This window comes from Numida meleagris, chromosome 1, assembly GCF_002078875.1.
Source record: "Numida meleagris isolate 19003 breed g44 Domestic line chromosome 1, NumMel1.0, whole genome shotgun sequence".
NCBI lineage: Eukaryota > Metazoa > Chordata > Aves > Galliformes > Numididae > Numida > Numida meleagris.
In genome coordinates this window covers 131222947-131237810 of record NC_034409.1, presented here as the reverse complement: position 1 = coordinate 131237810, position 14864 = coordinate 131222947, and the positions used below count along the sequence as shown (strand labels likewise).

General features: G+C 44.8%; 3 protein-coding genes across 11 annotated transcripts in view; 1 reads left to right on the top strand and 2 right to left on the bottom strand.

Annotated features, from left to right (window-relative positions):
- The window catches only part of TBC1D8 (TBC1 domain family member 8), a 51279-nt gene extending 49632 nt beyond the window's left edge, over nt 1-1647 (top strand). For 2 of the 3 annotated variants that reach the window (XM_021413399.1, XM_021413407.1), the window contains exon 20: nt 674-1647. In XM_021413399.1, the coding sequence (XP_021269074.1) occupies nt 674-1132 (459 nt within the window). In that variant the 3' untranslated portion in view covers nt 1133-1647. The remainder of the gene's footprint in view (nt 1-673) is intronic. The other variant, XM_021413416.1, reaches the window with a different exon arrangement.
- RPL31 (ribosomal protein L31) lies at nt 2114-7454 on the bottom strand. The gene is made up of 5 exons (XM_021413430.1): nt 7337-7454; nt 6650-6766; nt 5439-5564; nt 2729-2841; nt 2114-2193 (listed from the first exon to the last, which is right to left on the bottom strand). Exons 2-5 carry the CDS (start codon nt 6754-6756, stop codon nt 2162-2164), a joined length of 378 nt encoding a protein of 125 aa, XP_021269105.1. The 5' UTR covers nt 6757-6766; nt 7337-7454; the 3' UTR covers nt 2114-2161.
- The window catches only part of NPAS2 (neuronal PAS domain protein 2), a 99535-nt gene continuing 94918 nt past the window's right edge, over nt 10248-14864 (bottom strand). For 5 of the 7 annotated variants that reach the window (XM_021413348.1, XM_021413358.1, XM_021413338.1 and 2 more), the window contains 3 exons: nt 14631-14723; nt 12835-13021; nt 10248-11597 (listed from right to left, as the gene is read on the bottom strand). In XM_021413348.1, coding sequence (XP_021269023.1) covers nt 11421-11597; nt 12835-13021; nt 14631-14723 — 457 coding nt within the window. In that variant the 3' untranslated portion in view covers nt 10248-11420. Of the gene's footprint in view, nt 11598-12007; nt 13022-14630; nt 14724-14864 lie in introns of those variants that run through there. The other 2 variants (XM_021413369.1, XM_021413375.1) reach the window with 2 other exon arrangements.

Sequence of the window (14864 nt, the reverse complement as noted above, 5' to 3'; positions counted from 1 at the left end):
CCCACCAGGGAGCCCCTTGTACTATTAAAATGTATGTATAGACATACAAAGAGAAATGGCCTATCCCCAGCCTTTCCTAAGTTCAGCAGGACCACATCATGTCTACGAGGGCAGCATTTGATTGAACTTCCTGAAGTACCTTTCAACTTGAATTAACCTTTGATTGTGTGAAACTTCAGATCACACCTATGGAACAGCTCACGGCCTAATAAGCATCTGTGAAGTGTGAGTGAGGGAAGGAGTTTGCTTTTTTTTTTTTAATTAGGAAAAAAAAAATTGCTGGTGAGAGATGGGAAAAGCAGGGGAAGGGAAAGTGTTTGCAGATCTATGGGTGGCTACCGTGGTTGTGATTCTAACAACTCATCATTTTTCTGCCAGTAATGGACTGTATCTCCACTTGCCCTGGGGTCATCTGTGAGGTCCTGTTCTAAGCAAGGAGGCAAAATACTTCTTTGCTCTGTTCCCCTTTTGATTTCCAGTACACGTGTTTCCTAGCCTCAGTGGAGGTTGAAATCTCTTTGCTTGCAGTTTTCTAAAGCAAGCAGAAGTTAAAAAAGAGCAAGTCTGCAGACAGTATTCCACATTCCTTTGCACTACTCTGCCCTCCCCTGGCTCCTAGTTACCCACGGCACAGTTGTTCAGCACCTTACTTCTAGTTTTTCATCCTTTGCAGAGGGAATTCATTCAGTTCTGCAAAACCTTGTACAGCATGTTTCACGAAGATCCAGAGGAGAATGACTTATATCAAGCCATTGCCACAGTGACCACACTGTTACTTCAGATTGGAGAAGTGGGACAAAGGAGCATCAGCCTGGGGAGCGGATCGGATGAATTCGCTGAGGACCTGCAGGCAGAAGCCTCTGCTTCAGACCATGATGCTGTTTTTAGTGACGCTGTGAAGACCCCTCACAGAGACTCCCAGTCTTCACCTGTGACTGAAGGAGACTGGACCGTCTCTTTCGAACATATTTTAGCATCCCTCTTAACTGAACAGTCATTAGTTAATTTCTTTGAAAAGCCCCTAGAGCTGAAACCAAAACTTGAGAACGCAAAGCTGAATCAATATAGTCTCAAAACAAATGGAATGAGCTGCCAGTCACGGAGCGAACATCCAAAACTGAACTCACAGTAGCAACAAACCTGTCAAAAAGAACAAGCACTGAAATTACGCCAAAGCACATCTTGTACAAGGCTTTCAGGCAGCAGTGGACTTCTGATAAACAATTTGTTAGTTTGTGGTTTTCAGTTTAAGAGCTTTAAAAGCTAAAGGGTGCGTAAGTTGTTTTGTGCCATCCATTTATTATGTTCGTGTTTCAAATGTTAAAAGGAAACATCTGTCTACAGCGTGAAGACGCTGAAGTCCTCTTCCATACTGGGAGAGCAGAGGCTGGCTCCTGTTGTCTTTTTTTTAAGGAAGAAAAATAAAAAACAGGAAAACCATTCAGCTACTGTCTGCAGTTCGTTTAGGTTGCCTTTTTTGCACTAATAACTGAAAACTGTTTCAATGCTGGTAATTGAAACTATTTTAATATATTTGACTGTATTCCAATTTGTATGTCTTGCTGAAATGTTAAGTGTACACGGACTGTGTTTTTGATGTTGGTCTCTGAAAGTATGCACTTTTCAATAAACCCTTTTTGTACTAGACTTGCGTTGACAATTTCTTGACTGATGGGAGCTAAGTGCCATTAGTCTCTACTTCAGATTCCCTGAGGTAGCATGTTCCCGTTTAATGGCCCGGCCAGAGCCCCGTGTTGTAGCACAGTACGCAGACTTGTCTGGGAGAAGCCTTCTGACTAGAAGCCCAGCAGAGGAACAACAGCTACAGACTATACACAGGAGACATTACATACACAAAGTACTCTTATAATACCTGTGTTGTGGCTCTTTATCCCCACAGGAACAAAACCCTAGGACTTTGCCAGCCAAACACTTATCTTCTGTATTACACTCACATGTAGCAGAAGTCTATAGATTGTTTGTTTGGGCTTGTTTTGTTTAAATAAAAAAAAATACCACCACCATTATGCACAGCCCCAAGAAAACAAGCTGTCACCTGTTCAACTCAATGCTTCGCGGGTGAGATCTTGAAGAGACCAGGCAATAAAAAAGATTTAAGAGTAAACTTTCTTTTTTTAACTTTATTGTAATTAAAATCAGTTTAATTTTCATCCACATTGACTGTCTGTAGACCTGCAAAACAAGAAGTTGTAGTAGGAATAGATGATGATACAACTCCCTTTCATGTACATGCACATCTTCCCAAGAGAAGTCCACCTATGGTTTGAAAGCTGGCTTGCTGATCGACTTCTGGAAGAACAAACTACACAGGGAAGTACTAATGGAAGCTTCACGTTAAATCTGTTTTGCAGATGAGCTACTTTTCAGCTGACAAGCACGAAGGCTCTACTTGCTTGTGCCTTCAACATCAGTAGATGTATTTTGCATAGGAAAACATGAATCTTAAACGACTCTAGCATCTACAGTAAGCGTTCTTTTTTCTTTCAAAGTCTATTTCTGTATATTATTTCACTTAATTCTATACTTACAATTTTAACGCTGACCAGGCAAGCTACCCAGCTCTCTACAGTAGATAAATCAGCAGTTTGACCCCTTTCTGCACACTTTTCACCCTAATTTTGCATTGCAGGAGGCGAGCTGTCCTGCGTCACTAGCTGTTCACTACTGTGCATGCCTTCCTTCAGGAAGAAACACCATGCAACCTTACCTTTGAATGTTGTGACTGGTACGTAGGTTACCAGCGTGTACAGCTTGTTTGGTGAATCTTCATCCTCATTGCGTTTTCGGGACAAACGCACACGGATACGGTAAGGAACATTCCTAAAACAAGAGATCATTAACTGTCAATAGCATATGTACTGATTTTTTTTTTTTTAGTAAATAGAAAAAGAAAAAAAGCTCTGTTCCATGGTTACTAACCTCTCTGATTTCTGAAGCTTTGCCTATTTGTTCAAAGAGATGATGAGTCAATCCTGTTTCTGTAACAGCACCGTTAACAGGAAGGAAAGCCTGGGCCTCAGAATTTGTGCTGCTCGCCTTAGAGGAGCATTTATGTTTAAGGGTGCCATTAAGAGTCAACTGAGCCTTCAGTATTGATGATCCAGTGACAGCATAAAGTCAGAAGTGCACCACTGCTCTACTACTGATCCAGCAAACAGACTACGAAGATGGTTATCATCAACAAGCAGCTGTTACTAACAAGCATTTCTTACCCAAATAGAATATAATAGCTGAGTTAGTTGATCTACAAAGTTAGTTAGTTAGTTGATCTACAAAGATTACTGAATCCAACTGCCCGACCACTTCTGGGCTAACAAAAGATTAAAGCCTATTAATTGAAGGCATTGTCCAAAAGCCTCCTAAATGCAGATCGGCAGGGGATGTCACCAACCTCTCTAGGAAGCCTGTTCCAGTGTTTGAGCTCCCTCACAATAAAGAAATCGTTTCTAATGCCCAGTCTGAACCTCCCCTGGGACAGCTTTGTGCCGTTTCCCTTCTGCCATCAGTTCCCAGGAGCAAAGCCCAGCGCCTCCCTCTGCTTCTCCTCCTCAGAGTGCTGCAGGGAGCAGCAAGCTCACCTCTCATCCTCCTCCAGACTGGGGAGCCCAGTGCCCTCAGTCTCTTCTTGCAGGACATGCCTTCAGCCCTGTTAACAGCTCTGGTGCCCTCCTCTGGGCATTTTCCAGGACCTTAACATTCTTTCTATGTTGTAGAGCTACATATCACATTTAAGATGAGGCCGTGACAATGTGAAATATAGTGGGAGAATCACCTCTTTCAACCGACTGGCTGTGCTTAATGCAACCCAAAACAGCTTGCCCACTGGTTACCAGGGCACAGTGCTGGCTCCAGTGTGGCACTAGCACCACCAGCTGCCTTCCTCCTGAATGGCTCCAGCCCTTCGTATGCCAGAAGTCAGTGCAACCTCAGTATGCATTAGAGCTAAACAAAGATCTTACCTACGAACATACAACTGATCAGTGTTTCTTCCTCACAAAGCCTGTGGAATCACAGCTGAACTGCCTGTTGGTTTTGTGATACTCAGTCACAGCCTAGCGTCCTCCCTTAATACTGCACAAAGTCTGATGCCGAGAGCAGACAAAAAATGGTTTGCTCAGACCATTTGTAAAGTAATCACCCTCTCAAAGGAACCCAGCATTTTGGACAAGTCTTGCTCTGAGTACTTCACTCAGAAGAAGGAACTTGCTCCTTGCTATACACTCTCAGAACGTATTTACTAAATCAGATCCAGCACAAAGCACTTTCATGCACACTGTAATTAAGACACGGGAACTTGCTTCAGTGCTCCCACCTCTTAAGCTGAAAGCACTTCTTACTTTGCCTGGCTCATTGACCATCGCACTAGCTGACACTGATTTTAGCCTCCCCTCATCCTTCCAGAAGATGTTAATCCTGGACCAGCAACACTGCAGTTAAACTCACAGTGGAAAGACAGACGTGATGACTCCCTGCTCTTTTACACTGAATGCTCTTTAAAGCACTTTTACAAATTAATACAAACAAGTCCTGGATAGCAGCCTCATGACTAAGCTCTGACATTACGCTGTCACCTGGCCGAACAACTGCTACTTCTTTGCACGTGAACCATGACAGCTTAATACTAAGGACAGAAAAACCCAGCCCACCCAATAACTTAGTCCCATCTTCCCACTCTGCTTTTGAAGGAAGGGTTGGCAAAGCATACAAGGACTGTGAATATAGCACAGGCTGGACTTATCACTTACAGTATGAATCCCTGCCAGGTAACTTTATTATGGTGTAAAAGATCCCACTCCTTACAGTCAGTAATAGCCTTTGGGCTACCTTAACACATGCCAAATGCTGAACAAACTGCCTCTCTGGCAGCAATTTAACACAAGGTTTTATTTTTTGTACCCCGAACAACTTTATTATTTGTATTCTCAACACAAGAATAATGACCCTATTGAGAACACACCACCTCATTTTCTTGTGCAGCATTTTGTCTGTTCACCATGCTTCAAAATTAATTCTCTTCAGGCACATTACAGATCCCAGGTACCTGGCCAGGAACGCAATGGGTTTCTAAAACCTTCCTGATATGATAGGGATTGGGGTACTACAGTACTACAATACCCCCTTTATTTATTTATTTATTTCCAAAAACTGTCTTCTTTCTCTTACTTGGTTTCTTCTTACTAAAGGCAGAATGAAAATCTTTCAATTCCAGAATTCACTGAAGCTTTGCTACAAATTCACCATAGGAGCCGACCACAATGCTAGCCTGGCATGCACACTATGAGAAAGGAAGCATTTGCAAAGAAAAAGCAAATACTGCAAGAAGGTTACAAATTTGTCTGGCCCTGTAAGTCCTGTACATACAAAGACACAATTACAAAGTTCCTCCCCACCCAACCCAGAAAGCAGCAGAAACGTACCTTATTCCTTTAGCCCAGACTGCCTTGTTCAGCCTGGTGTCAATGCGAACATCAGGGGTACCCATTTCTTTCATTGCAAATTTACGGATTTCCTTGAGAGCACGCGGTGCCCGTTTCTTGAAGCCACTAGGACAAGCAAAAGAACAATTTATTTAACTTCAGCAAACCGTCAGCACCGGACACTTGTTGCAGCAATCATCCACTGGCCTCCTCTAAGCATGCAATTCAAACAACTTTTGTTTGATAGCCTTAGCTGCATCGTAGTGTGACTACAGCTCTCCGATGACAGGTAACTTTTTTCACGTGATCAGGAGAGCACCACAAGTGCCATCACAACTGTGTCACAAGTGTAGCTCCACTCATGCACACTGCTGACAGGTTCTGCAAGACTGACATTTTCACGAGAAAATGTACTGCTAGAAACCACGGGTGGGTGATTGCAGAAGAGACAAGCAGCAAACGAACTGAAGTATTTCATCCCCAGTATCTCATGCTCCCCAAAAAAGGAGGACAGCCTCAAAACAGGAACATCACTGTTAAGACTAGCATGAATTACCACAAGCAAACAACAGCTGAGGCCGGAATATCTTATTCCATTCAAGGGTATCACTGTCAATTTGCTGTCTCATTTCTCTCTTGCTCAAAGTTAATTTCTGCCATTTCACCAATTACTTTGATTCAGATAGTTTTAGTTCCTGTGTGACCGCAGCCATACACAGATAAAGAGAAAAAAAGGGAATCTCAAGCACTTTGCTGCTGTATGGTTGTACGAGCTTCAAGATGCTGTCAAATACACATAAAACACACCAAACATCACTCTACTCAAATCACACCCCGATTTACACCTCACCCAATTCAGCAATGAGCACAGATCCAATTATATGATTACAGCACTATTTATAAAACTGATTATAGCGGGCTAAATTTTAAATTTCAGCTGGGAAATAATGGTGACTTGGGAACAGAGGTAAATAGCTCCCCTTTCAGATTAGGTCCAGCAACACTCACGAAAAAGCAACAAGCTTTTTTCAGAAAGCCATGTGCAAGTTCAGGTCTGCAGAGGTACAGATCTTGTCCTTCAGGATACAACTGTAGGAAGAGGGACTGCAACACCACCCCTCACAATCAGTGCCAGTAAGCACTGTTGTCCCGTGCAGTTCCAAATGCCACTTGCATATGCAACACTTCACCGATGAAAAAACAAAACTTACACTCCATGGATCCGCTTGTGGATGTTGATGGTGTACTCCCTGGTCACCACCTCGTTGATGGCAGATCGCCCCTTCTTCTTCTCACTGCCTTTCTTTGCGGGAGCCATTTGAGCACCACTGAAAAGCATCCACGTGCACATCAAACACACACCCCTCTTAACTTTTCTCACATCTCATTCCCAGCAACTCCATCCCCCAGCTCCTTACAGGCCGCACGACTCCCACGTTCAAGACGTTATTACTGATTAACCCATCACTGGGGTCACAACACTGGGCTCCGTAGCCGCTTCCCAAGACGCCTTCCCCAGCTGACCATAAGCCACGACCCTTGATCCCGCTTCCGTACGTCCACGCTCCCTCCTCCTTCAGGGCGGCCCAAGAGAGGCCTATGGTCTCCAGCTCCCGCCCCGATGCCCAGCAGAGCCCGGAGCCCCGCACGGACCGCAGCCCCTCCACAGACGCCCCGGGGTCTCCGTGAGCCAGCTCCCCGGGCATCCCAACTCCGGCTGGGGGACGCGGGGACGTGGCCCCATTCCCACGGAGCAAACGCCCGCCGAGAGGAACCCCCCGCCGCTCCGTGCGCAGGGCCGCCCCCCCTCGCCGGGCAGACGGAGGAGCGCTCCCGCCGCGGGCTCCGCGGAGCGGATGCAAGCGGATTAGGGACGGCTGCGCCCGTGCACCACTCACCCCGCTCGGGCGCAGGCCGGAAAGGAGGGCGGAAGGGAGCGCGGAAGTGAAGAACCCTTCCGGGTTGCGGCCCACTGCGCCGGCGCAAAAGGAAGCGCGCCGGGCACAGGCTGGAGGGGGTGCGGCGCGCATGCGCACTGCCTCCAGGCCAGTGCCGGATGTTAAAATCGGGCTGCTCCCCAGCAGGAGGTTATTGGGGTTTAGGCTGCTAGGTGGATTGCTCTGGTTATGCCACTACACGGCGTGTGTAAAACCTAGCCTGTTTGTTTTTCTCTAGGTTAAAAGCTCTCCCTCACAGCTGAGGAACTTATACCTGCCTCTCTGTGTTGGGCTCTGAGTGCTTTGAGTGCTGCCTTCCCATGTGCCATCTATCATTACGGATCTTTCTTGTAAGTTGCCCCTTGTATAGGGTCTTGGCTTGAGGGTTGCCCCACAGGTAGGCAGTGTCCTGTTCCATCTGCACCTCTCATCCCTGAGACAGAAAGGTGCACCTGCCCAGCTGGCACGGGGCATTGTGCAATGACCTCCCCATCTGCCTACAGAAATAGCCAGAGCTGAGTGATTCCCCTGGGATGAGGCAGACCCTAGCTATACTAAACCAGAACAACAAACCAGCTCTGTAAAAGAGAACGCAATCCATGTGCATGCAACAGGGAGCAAGGGTGGTAATCCAGAGCTGGAATGTGTGTACAGAGGAGAAATGAGACAGCATGAAAAATGAGATACTGACGTAAATCTGCTCTCACAAGTGCCCTGTGTCCTTCCAAACAACAATGTAAGCCAGCTTATGGGAAGACAACCCCACCCTATTGACAGTCTGTTAACTACTGCAGTACTGCTGGTTTGAGGCTGAGCTTGGATATACCACTGAGAATCAGGAGAGATGTGGAAGAGTAAAACAATTTCTCAAAGAAATTTTCTCTTCCTATGGCTTCCATCATACTAGTTGAGATCCAGGAGTCATAGAATCATATAATATCCCAAGCTGGAAGGAACCTACAAGGATCACAGTCCAGCTCCTGGCTCCACACAGGACCACGCAGCATTCAAACCCTGTGTCTGACAGGGCTGTCCAAACACTCCTTGGACTCTGGCACTTGGGGCTGTGCCCACTGCCCTGGGCAGCCTGTTCCATGCCCACTACCCTCTGGTGCAGAACCTTTCCCTAACCCCCAGCTGCCCTTCCCCTGACAGCTCCATGCTGTTCCCTCGGGCCCTGTCGCTGTCCCAGAGAGCAGAGCTCAGCGCTGCCCCTCCGCTCCCTGTGAGGAGCTGCAGCTGCCATGTGGCCTCCCCTCAGCTCCTCTGCTCTGGGCTGAGCACACCGAGGGGCTTCAGCCGCTGCTCACACATCTTCCCCTCTAGAGCCTTCACCATCTTTGTAGCCCGTAAGAAGTGCTACTTACATGGATATTTTCTCTGAGGTGCTCATGTTCCTTCATTACTGCTTCCCTGCTTGAACTTTCTGGCCTACAAATGGACAGATTTGCCTTCCTGTCTCTGAGAATAAGTCTGTACGGAAGTGGATGGCATTTATGAAGCTAGCCCCTACCTAGCTGATGTGCTTTCACTAAGGTTTGATTATAGTTAATGGAAAGAAGTTTCCTCAGACATCAGGTGAGAGAACCTTAGGGTTTGGCACTTTAATCTTCATCTGGAGGGGTCACTCTTGCTTCACTGAATGTAAGGACTTAAATGTGAGCACACTGACTCAGGTATCTGGGAGAAATGACTGAAGCTTGTGGTAGAAACGTTTTCTTAGAGACCAGATGTAGTCTCAAAACACTTTTTAGAGACAGATACTTTATTCTCGTCTTCCTTCAGTACGGACTAAAATACCTGTGTACCAATCAGTTTTGCCAGCCAGTCTTGCTGTGGAAGCAGCAGGGTCATTTTGCCAGCAGGTTTTCTCCGAGAGATTTTTACCTTTCTTCAGAAGGCTTTTCACAACCTGGGGCAAGCGAACTTTTTCTGAAAGTTTACCTTCACCATCTGCAGCTCCTAGCCCAATTATCTTCATTGTTTCTAAATGGCATAGAGATCAGAGATGAACCTGGGGGCCCCGTGACATTCCTGGTGCGAAAGTGTGGGAAGGACAGAATAATTTGTGTTCTCTTGAAGGTTAGGCTGTGTCAGGCAGATGCAGGCTGTCCTGAGGGAGCTCTGGGAGCCATCCCTTCAAACCTGCTGTGGCAGATGAAGACATTACTACATCTAGTTGTCCACCTCGTTCTTTGTTGGAGCATGCTGCTCCTGCAGTGGAGTTGCAGAGGGAAAGCAGGTCTGTGCTTCGGCTGCTCCATCTTGTCAATTTGAATTTAACAAGCAGGAGTCTGCACAAGGATGCTCAAGTGGAGACTAGGCTGTATGCAGTACAGGTATGTTAGCTAAACCAGCAGAGGTGTAGCAGAAAATTCAGGACAGCCAAGTCTCTAAGCACTGAAGCTGCTGCTTAGTGAACACGAGTCAAAGCCTGGATATATGCTGTGTCAGACTGCTGTAAACCATCTGCTGTGCCCTATGTTTTGTCCCAGTCCAAAACAGTTTGGGTGGAAGTACAGAGCTACCTAAGGCCTTAAAAGTTATAAGGGAATGTAGAATTAGCTGTCTAGGCTAGCAGCTAATATAATTTCCTAAGCTATCATTTTCATTGTCTGTGCCATACCCCAGATCCCACAGGATATTTCTTTTGCTTACTGGGTGCCAAATACCCTGTAAGGCTATAGCTAATACTAAAAATCTAAAGTGAATCACGTAGTTGAACAGCCACAGGAAAATGTGTGCAAGTCCTGCAATAAAGCCTTTTGGCTATTTTATTTTATTCTACAAATAAAGACACTGTCCATCATTAAATGGAAAAAAAATAGCTTGAGATGTATATAGCATGAAACAGTAGTACCCTTCACAAAAAACATTTCTAATTCATTAGTTTATTACAAAATATCCACTCACAAAAAAGCACAAGCACAATCTTTATACTTGTGAAATGAGTTGATATTTCATATACAAAATAATTTCCACATAATTCCATATAATTTTATTTTATATAGAAATAGGTCATTATTACAACAGCTGTACAATACACTACTTTTTATTTAATAATTACATAAAATCTTTCTTAGAAACATATCAACAGAAAACATACAAAAAAAGCGAAAAGTGCATTTCTTCTTCCCCCCCCCCCAAAGGAAAATTCAACCCTAAATGTTATAATGAAGGAGATATGTAATAGTCTGCAGCATCCCGAGTCAGTGGGCCAAAACACAGTGCATATTTCTCAGAGACTTGCAGTGAGTGAGTTATTTAGCTTGAAGAAGGATCCATCTTGTATTACGGGAGAGTTGCATGATTGTGCTTACAATTTGAGTTCACCTTTGCAATCACAATTCATATAGAAAACAGTCCAGTGTTTTTTTGTTGATGTTGTTTTGTTCTCAGTCACGAAGAACAGTTAGGGTAAGCTGCATAATACTTTTCAGATTCTAAATCAAGGGTTATGAGCTGTAGACCATCTTCACCAATGACCAGGCTTTCTTTTCCATTGGATGTGCTAATTTGGCCACAAGAATAAGGAAACAAACTTCTCTTTACAGAAAGTGCCTAGGTTTTGTCCTCTGTGCAGTTGTGCAAAATAATAACAATAATCATAATAAAAATAATCTCTTGTTCTCTCCTCAATAGACCTTTGACGCAGTGCTTTTCATACACAAAAGAAGAACTGAAAGAGTGAAGGCCAAGTACCTCATGTGTCTGTCAACAGTCTTTTGGAATTGCCAGACAGCTTTCCAAGCGACACGCCAAGCTGGAACTCCTCCTCCTGTGCACCCAGTGAGGATGGAGTTTGCACAGGATAGTGTTCCTCTTTGTTTCGCTCTGCCAGTACATGCTGTGCTCACAAGACAGCGCAAACTGAATCCAGCGTGCCGTCAGTGCGCTGTGTGCAGCAGTCTGTCCTCTGTGGCATCACAGAGCTGTGAAACAAAGGCTCGTGCAAAAGCCGAAACAGTAAGTACAAAGTCATTCTCTCCTGCCCCATGTGCCCGTTGGTTAAAGCTAATCGTGCATTGATTGTGCTGGTGGGACTCTATCGCAGTGGCTGTGGTAAATTTGATGATTCTGATAAGCTATTGCTTCTTCTTGGTAGTTGTTGCTGCTGCTGCTGCTGTGTCTGATGATACCCCATATTTCCTTGCTGTGGCGAGTAAGATGGCAGGAGCAAAGAATCAGTTTGCTCATTGTGCAAAGAACTTGGTGTTTGCACCTACAGATAAAATAAAATTCATCTTGTTGTTTGGTTCTTTCACCTGTTAGAGCTCGTCGTCCTCAATGTACAGCATGCTTAAAAACATTACTCTTTTGCTGGCTTTTATTTCTGGGGCTGTGTGCTTGGCAAGGGGTTAGCTTACCTATGCTAGGAGGAACGGAGTTAAATTGCAGCAAAGAAGATTACAGTTAGGCATTGGGAAAGGTTTTCCAGTAGGCATGCCCTGCCTAGGACTTGCAGGTTATTCTGAAAAGTCTGTTTAAGTACAGGCTGGGACAAACGTGTCAGAAATGACATGGCTAGATGATAGAAATGAAGCAGAAATGACACGGGGGATTCTAGTGGACCTCATGAGGTCCCTTCTAGCCCTTTCTTTTTGTGGGTATATGGTAGGGTGTAACCTTGCAGTGTTGAAGTCGATGTGAATTTTGCAGATGCTTGTAAGGGAATGGTGTCTGCCATTTTTTTTTTTTCATTAATTCTCAGCTATGGTAAGGATGTCATTTTTCAGTTTAATTATTTGAGGTCGATGATACTCTTTCAGTGATTCCAGTGGTGTTGTGATCAAGTTTTATACACTCAGTTCAGCTCCTTTTGAGACACCTAAAGAGACACATCTTTCCCTCCTTCCCCTTAGCTTTAGTATGTGCTGAATTAGGTTAAAAAAAAACAACAACAAAAAACCAAGAAAACACCACAGTGTTTTTCATCTTCAAATCACCTGGTGCTTCCAGGTGATCTGCTCCAATTCATCTTCTTTGCCTTGTGGAGTTGAAGAAATATGTTAATTTATGGAAGAGATCTGGATATCTGATCCAGATCTCATTTTATGTTGGTGCAGGTAATTAAAAATCATCTTTTGACTTGTAAACTAAGCAAGTCTTGTACTTTATAAAGAGTACAAAATAAATCCTAAGGCAGCAATTTTCTCCATCTAGAAATACACTTTAAATACATCCGGGATAATCTGATTATGTTTCCAATAGGCAGGATTAGTAATTTCTTTTGAAATAGTCTGACTGTTCTCACTGCTCCCTTGCTATGCTGGAAGAGTACACGACACTGTATCAGTGTCTTGCACATTTCAGGATCTCTGAAATGGCCATCTCTGCCATGATCAGGCTCCCGCTGAAACTTACAACTTGGCAAGGCCTGCGGGCCCCGTTTGCACAGCCCATTCGCCTCATTACTCTGTGCATGTGTTTTACACATTGTCTTCTTTGTCCTTCCCTACCTGCAGGTAGCGTTGTTGCTGATGCTGTTGGTGCTGGAGTTGCATAGGTGGCAGAGAGGATGGCTGGGAAGGAGGAGTTGTGGCAAACCCTTGGTTTAACACTGCTTGTCCCATCAGAACGATTGGAGAGCCGCTGCTGGAAGTCTGCACTTCCAAACTTTGAAACATTTGTTGGTTTTGAGAATATCTGTGTGAGAAAGAAGGAAAACAATCAAGAATAAACCAGTAGAAACAAAGGTCTTCTCCTAGGATACGGGGCGGACATCAATAGTCTTCATAAATAATTCTTAGGAAAGGATTCCAGTGCATCAGATCTGTGCACGTGAGAGCCAGCACCACTGGCAGCACTGCTCTGCTTAATGCTGTGCATGAGCTGGACTTGGAAGGCAGAATACATCTCACCTCAAAACCCAGACCACATTTTAGATTCATCAGAGATTCTGGTTTATGTGTGTCTTCAGCCACAGGTTCACATGCCAGGCTCATTAAGGCAAATGGCCTTTGATTTTTTATTAATAAGATGAGTTCTGAACTGCAGCAGCTGAGAAGTAAATACATGCCCTGTTCTGCTGCCTGTGCTCTGGTATGGCTGCCTGTGGGGGTGGTAATCTCCTGCAGAAGGATGGGTAGGTTTGATTACTTTCTAAGGTGCTTGCGGACACGCTGCCAAGTATGGCCAGCAGCTCGTAGCTCCCATAGCTGTGGACCACATTATAAGAACACAAGAAGCCTCTGAAAGTCCTCTAGAATGAGAGACAGGCCAAAAACAAAGCACTCGACTCCTCTTGCTAGGCTGCTTTTGCACAGCAAATGCCAAATATGTGCTGTTTTGCGGAAGGTTCTGGGTAAAACCACTGTGGAGCTACTGCCAACCCAGCCTAATTCTGTTTATCCTGTAATGGGTGATGAGATCATACTGTGCTGTGTGTTTTCTAACAGCTGTTCAAAATTAAGGGTTAGTCAGAAATGCTAAGATTTGGGCACTTATGCAAGGGTTTGAGCTCTGAAAAAGGGTCCTGTGAATCAGCCAGAACACTTGAATGGGGAGAGGTACCTTTGAAGATCAGGCCTGTTTATTTAGAGGCTTAAAAGCAGATCTCAACTGCAGATCTGTATGTTGAAGGTTTTAGTTCAAGGGAATCTTAAGCAGCAACAGCTATGTTTAAAAAAGAAGTACTGAATACCTACGTTCCCAAGGTAACATACGGAATCACTTTAATGATGTACAAAGAATTGCATTATCACAATTAAGGACAGTGACCTTACAAACAAAAACAAACAGCTAAAGGGGAAAGAAAAGCATCTTCTGACTGAAAGTTTCTGCTTCCTTCACCTGAAGTTTAGGGAGAGAAACCAGGTGGTTTGTTTAGCAGCGTTTCAGAGTGTGCTGACACTGGGCCTGTTGATTCTTTTGGCTCTGCTGCTCTAAATTAGGCATACCTCCACTGGTGTTACTTCAGTGCTTCCCTGTGTGGAGGAGAAGAGCCTTCTTAGTGCTGATCATTTCAGCTGGGCCAGGACTGACTTTCTGTGGATCAGAAGTTCCAGCACTGAAGTAAGCGCTGTGAGAGGGAGAAAAACTCCCCGGCCTGAGCTTGTTAAGATACCACTGACACACTGTGTTTCTCTCTGTAATTGTTACTGATGTGACCAGGCAGGTAAGGCTGACCCTGACACTGGCAACCAGCCTCAGCACAATAACATGTTCCTGATTATATCTGTTTTGTCATCTTACTAGAGAAGGCTGTTTCCCCTCAAAAGCAAGTCCGGCATTTTCTTTTTAACAAGCCACATACTTAGCCTGGGATCCAGCCATGCTGAGGTCTGAAGGGTGTCTTGCATTACAGGACGCGGGCATCATAGGCTGAATAGGCTGGCTGAGCAACAGTCTTGCACATGGAAAAAAGAAAAAGTGATACTGCTGTGAGAGAAAGACCATATAAATGCCTTATTTTGAAAACTGAGAAAAGATGCTTTTGGAGATACGACACAAGATTGAACGTAGGAGATGTAACCTCAGCTCTTCTGAG